The sequence below is a fragment of the Grammomys surdaster genome, unplaced genomic scaffold (genome assembly GCF_004785775.1).
Source record: "Grammomys surdaster isolate TR1022 unplaced genomic scaffold, NIH_TR_1.0 350, whole genome shotgun sequence".
NCBI lineage: Eukaryota > Metazoa > Chordata > Mammalia > Rodentia > Muridae > Grammomys > Grammomys surdaster.
The window spans coordinates 471,424-477,626 of record NW_021604769.1 but is presented as its reverse complement, the minus strand read 5'-3'; the positions used below and the strand labels follow the sequence as shown (position 1 = coordinate 477,626).

Sequence of the window (6,203 nt, the reverse complement as noted above, 5' to 3'; positions counted from 1 at the left end):
TTCAGTGTATCTAGTTTTATGTGAAGGTCCTTTATCCACTTGAACTTGAGCTTTGTACAAGGAGATAAGAATGGATCCATTTGCATTCTTCTACATGCTGACCTCCATTTGAACCAGCAACATTTGCTGAAAATGCTGTCCTTTTTCCACTGGAAAGTTTTTGTCCAGTGACTGTTCTACCTGAGTATCCATCCCTTGTGTAGTCACCAAAGCCAGATGCTGATGTGGATGCCAGGAAGTGCATGCTGACAGGAGCCTGATATAGCTGTCTCCTTAGAAGTCTGCCAGAGCCTGAAGTATACAGTGGCAGATGCTCACAGCTAACCATTGAACTGATCATGGGCTTCCCAATAAAGGAGTGGGAGAGAAGAATGAAGTAGAAAGGGTTTGCAGCCCCATGGGGAGAGCAACAATACTAACCAACCAGAGCTCCCTGGGTCTAAACCACCAGCCTGGGAGCACATAGACAGAGACCCATGGCTCCAACTGTATATGTAGGGGAGGATGGCATTGTCAGGCATAGGTGGGAAAGGAAGTCCTTGGTCCAGTGAATGCTGGATGCCCCAGAGTGGGAGAATTCATGGGTTGGGAGGTGGGAGTAGGAAGGTATGTGCGGCCACATCCTCATAGGAGCAGGAGGAGGGAGGATGGGATGGGGGTTCCTAGGTGGAGCGGAAACAGGGAAAGTGGATAACAGCTGAAATGTAAATAAAATATCCAATAAAAAAATCAGGGAAAAAAAGAAGCACAGAGTAATTTTATCTAAACACATGTATAAACTAATGTTTATTAAAGGAGTTTTCCTTTAATGACCTGTTTCATGGCATTGATGACATCTTTGTTCCTTAAGCTATAGATCAAGGGGTTCAACATTGGACTCAAAAAAGTGTAAAAAACTGCAATTACTTTTGACTCTTCCACAGACTTTTCTGATGGGGGTCTTAAGTACATGCAGAAAAGAGTTCCATAAAATATGGTGACTGTTGTCAGGTGAGAACCACACGTAGAAAAGGCCTTTCGCCTTCCCTCAGCTGAACGTATCCTCAATATAGCTACAAAAATGAAAAGGTAAGATAGAAGAATAATAGCAAGGGAACTTGAGAGAGTGAAGCCAGCAACAACAAACATCGCCATCTTTTTGACACGAGTGTCAGAGCAGGCCAGCATGATCAGAGGAGGATCTGCGCAGTAAAAGTGGTTAATTTCATGGGAGCCACAGAAAGACAAGTGGAAAGTGAGTAAAGTCTGAGACAGCCCATTTAGGAAGCCAAACACATATGGGAAAGTGACTAGAGAGACACAAACGTTCTTGGACATCCTGGTACTGTAATGCAGAGGGCTGCAAATGGCCACATAGCGGTCCAGTGCCATTGAAGCAAGGATATAAAATTCAGTGATCACCAAAGCAATGAAGAGGAGACACTGTGTGAAGCATCCAGCATGGGAAATGGTCTTCCGATCTGTGATGAAACCATGCAGCATGTTTGGGGTAACATTGGAAGAGTAGCAAATGTCTACAAAGGAGAGGTGGCCAAGGAAGAAGTACATGGGTGTTTGCAGGTGGGAATTGGTCCTGATCAACACAATCATGAACAAGTTTCCTGCCAGTGTGATGACAAAAATGACCAGAAACACCACAAAGAGGATCCTCCCCAGCACTGGGCTGTCTGTGAGTCCCACAAGAATGAAGTCCATCATTGCAGTGTTGTTTAGGCAAGTCATTTCCTTACACTCTGGAAGATGGAAATAGCAGTAAATGTGAGCAATACCTTCTCCTCTGTCCGTAATTTCACTCACTTTTTCACATCCTTCTGTTCATCTATAGAAATGTAACTCTTCTCAGTGTGCAGCTCACCTTTTCTGAGTTATTTCTTCCACTTATGTCTTGTGTTTGATCTCTCTTTCACTTTCTCTGTATGCATTATGTATACACTCATACACACACATGAACACATTGATTCACTTCCTCCATACATTCTTCCTTTCATATATGTATCAACTTACATTTTTATATGAACCTCTGTTGTGAAAGTCCCTAAATTTTATATTTCTAAGCTTTCTGAAAAAAAGAAGTAAATCCAAAAACTGCACGTAAGAAACCCAGCTGGTTATTTCTATTATAAACACTAGTAATGTATGTTTTCCATTTCCCTCCACAGTGATATTATCTTCTTTCAGATACAAAATAAAAATAAATATTAACTTATTTTCACCTACAAACTATAGATGTCTCATTTAGCTTTAGAATTATAAAGAGAACTCAATTTATAAAATTTATCTTTTAATATGCAACAAACTTTCAGATTCAAATATTAACCTGTCTTATTGACAATTCACATATTCATTCATGTATACACACAAGTAATATTTTCTTGTTCTGTCCCATTATACGTTCTTATAACAGTAAACAAATTTTACCCATTCCTAGAATACATGTTATGCTGTAGATATTAATCACAAAAAAATTATACAAATGAAATGAGCCATTTTTAGATGTTATAAAATCCCTTCTTATGAAGGTAGAATTTATATAGTGAGGAAACAATACAATTATCTTAGAATAAGTATAGATTTTTGGTTTTTATTTTTATGTTACTAAATCCATCATGGAAATATGAGCTAAAGTCTGCGTACGTATTTGAACAATGTCCTATCATTGTGTGCAGAGTGGGAGTGAATATGTAAAACTACATAGCCTAGTGTTCAGACATTGCTCACTCAGACAATATGTTTGTCTTCCAACTATATATTTGAAGATCATGCGTATGACATGGATTCCTTAGTGACATGAAAATATCAACATACAAACAGAATGGTCAAGGAAAATTCAGGAAATATATTTTCTACAGTGATAAAGCTACAAATATTCAAGGTGTATCTTTACTTACCAAGCACAGAATATAAGTACCTGTGGATATGTATATACCATATATTACATAAACAAAATGGAAGTATTTATAATGTACTGATTCAAAACAGTCCCATGGGTTTCCAACAATAATTATAAAGATCCAATTAAAATAGTCAGTGATTCTCAAATGCAGAACCTTAATTTGAGGGCTTGAGGAAATGATTTTTCCTTTGAGGCTGAAATCTCAAACTAATTTCTATTTACAAAGCTTGACATCATGTGCATAAAATCTCAGCATAGTTAGAAAAGTAATTAGGAATCATTTTACCCTTTTGGATAGGATCAAGTGTACTATCTCTTCTTGCCAGATTAATACCTGTTACCTCCTCAATATGGAAAAAAATATTACATGGATTTGGGGAATTACTATATGAAAAGAGAGATTTCATCATCCAGTCCACATGTCAACCTGATACTGCATTACTGCCTGAAATAATTCTGAAAAGGGACTAAATTAAGTAAATTTTGTGCCAGCAATTTTGATATTATAGACAAATAACATGAGGATCTAATTTGTTTGTTTTTACTGAGTATACTATGTATATAACTTCTGTTTCTTCTTAGCTACACTTAGTAAGATCATGGGGAAGAGGTTGTGTCGTATGAGAGATTTGAAGAAAAACATTGAGAGAAGATGGTGCAAATCCATTAAGCTAAAGTGAAAGTCTGATCAGGTCTGGGACATTTTATAAAGCAGGGCTTCAGGTTTTACACTGGAATTAATTGGACCTGTGGAGTTATTGCTGTCAAGACACTAAGAAACATAGATGCATCTGAAAAACATGATAATTCACAAACTGAATGAGTTACAGTTTGATAATTGAAAAGGAAACTTAATAGTTTCAAGAAAGTATTGCAAGATATTTGTTCACCCTGGGAACCTCAGATTGTGTTATTTACTGAAAAAAGAAAACCACCCTGTTTCTATTTGTGTTGTGGCTCACCCTTAGCACATACCTTTAATCCCTCTGGCTGAAATACAGACATACCCTTAATATATACCTTTAATCCCAATCAATGAAGGTAAAGTTAGTTTGTATAATGAAGCAACCATGTTTGAAAGTTATGTGTCATTGAATGGCAGACAAAGTGATGAATCAGAGAAAGATTTGACAGAATAGCTTCTGCCCAACACTCATCAGAAGGGAGAAGACAGGGATGCTACCTAAGGGAGCAGTGTAGAGAGAGGAAGGAAAAAGAAGGAAGCAGTTTTATTGGGAGAGTTTTACAGAGACAGATTGCAGAGAGAGAACAAGCGAGTTAGACACAGGTGAAGACAGTAAAAGCCAAAAATGAGAAGGAGCCAGAAGATTAGAACATATTACCAAAATTAGTTTGAAGCCAAGCAGAGTAATTCAGTGAGAAACTAAGAGAAAAAATTTAATTTCCTGATATTGCAATGTAGATTTATTTCTTTTTGAAAAGAAAAATGACAAAATAACAAAAATAAATCTGCACAAAATCAGTTTGAGCCACCTTCCTCCTTGCTGTGTCCCAGCCTCCAACAGGGGCAGAGACTCCCTGCTCTATGAGAGACCACATTTACAGGCAGTAGTTCAGACCACACAGATCAGAAGACCAGAGAAGAAACAGAAACCCACGAATATAATACCAATCATAAAAGACAAACCCAGAATATGGTGCCAGACCTTTAAATACCTCAACCCAGATGTCTATATGCCAGCATGAGGGTGCAATAAACAACATCCAAGGCATAATTTCATCACCAGAACCCAGCTATCCTCCTAGTCTAACACAACAAAAACATAAGTAAATGCCTTAAATCCAATTTTATGAAGATGATTGAGGTCCTTAAGGAGGAAACACATAGATCCCTTATGGAAATTCAGGAAGACTCAAACAAACAATTGGAGAAAATTAATAAAACTATAAAAGAAACCCATGAAAGACAAACAAGAGTTGAAGAAAGCAACAAAACTGTTCAAGACCTGAAAATAAAAATAAAAGTAATAACGAAAATACAAACTGAGAGAATTCTAGAAATATAAAGTATGCATGAGTAAACAGAAAGCATCAACCCAAGCATCACAAACAGAATATAAGAGATGGAAGAGAAAATCTCAGATGTTGAAGATACAATGGAAGACATAGATGCAAATATCAAAGAAAATGTTAAATCTAAAAAGTTCCTGATATGAAACCTTAAGGATATCTTGGACACTATGAAAAGGCCAAACCTAAGAATAGTAAAAATAGCAGAAGATTCCCAGTTCAAAGGACCAGAAAATATTTTCAAAAAAATAATAGTAAATTTTTTTAATCTAAAGAAGGAGATGGCTATAAAAGTACAAAAATAACTTACCAAACAGCAAATAGATAGGACAAGAAAAGTAAATCTCCTCACCACATGATAATTAAAACATTTAAATGTACAGAAAAACAAGAGTATTGAACGCTGCAAAGGAAAAGGCGAAATAACATATAAAGGCAGACCTATCAGAATTATACCAGACTTCTCAACAGAGACACTAAAAGCCAGAAAGACCAAAAAGATATTACAGACCCTAAGAAACCACAGACATCTCTAGCCAGACTACTATAGCCAGGAAGATTTTTAACCACTATAGGTAGGGAAAATAAGATAGTCTATGATAAAACTAAATCTAAAAATCTGCCTACAAATGCAGCCCTAAAGAAAGTACTAAAAGGGGCTGGAGAGATGGCTCAGCCATTAAAGCCTAGGCTCACAACCAAAAATATAAGAAAGTATAAAATGAAAAACTACTACCCAAGAAGGTTAACTACATTCATGAAAACAAAGGCAATAGTCTCACACCAACAAAACCAAAATAAGAAAATTGCACAGATACACATACACACACACACACACACACACTACAGCCAATACCACTACCAACAAAATAACAGGAATTAACAGTCATTGGCCATTGATACCTTCCAATATCAATGGACTCAATCCCCCAATAAAAAGACACAGGCTAACAGAATGGATGCAAAAACGATCCATCCTTCTGCTGCACAGAAGAAATATATATCAACATCAAAGATAAACATTACCTCAGAGGTAAGGCTTAGAAAAATTTTCCAAATATATGTCTTAGGAAGCAAGCTAGTATAGCCATTCTAATATCTAACAAAATAGAATTTCAACCAAAATTAATACTCATCAAAGAAAAAATTCACCAAAAGATATTTCAATTTTTAACACTTGTGCCTCAATTACAAGGGCACTCACATTTGTAAAAGAAATATATCTAAAACTTAAATCACACATAAAACCCTCTACATTAATAGGAGGGTATTTGAGACA

The 6,203-nt window shown here is 36.4% G+C and overlaps 1 protein-coding gene and 1 non-coding gene across 2 annotated transcripts; one reads left to right on the top strand and one right to left on the bottom strand.

The window, feature by feature from the left end:
* Positions 1–789: 789 nt before the first annotated feature.
* Positions 790–1,722, bottom strand: LOC114631048 (olfactory receptor 5M10-like). Its single transcript, XM_028779353.1, has one exon. It carries the CDS (start codon positions 1,720–1,722, stop codon positions 790–792), a length of 933 nt encoding a protein of 310 aa, XP_028635186.1.
* Positions 1,723–3,169: 1,447 nt separating this feature from the next.
* Positions 3,170–3,352, top strand: LOC114631096. Its single transcript, XR_003712901.1, has one exon. It is a non-coding gene; the product is annotated as a U2 spliceosomal RNA (small nuclear RNA).
* Positions 3,353–6,203: the final 2,851 nt, after the last annotated feature.

Coding starts and splice junctions, on each gene's coding strand:
- LOC114631048 (XM_028779353.1), bottom strand. CDS start 1,722: ATGACTTGCCTAAACAACACTGCAATGATGGACTTCATTCTTGTGGGA.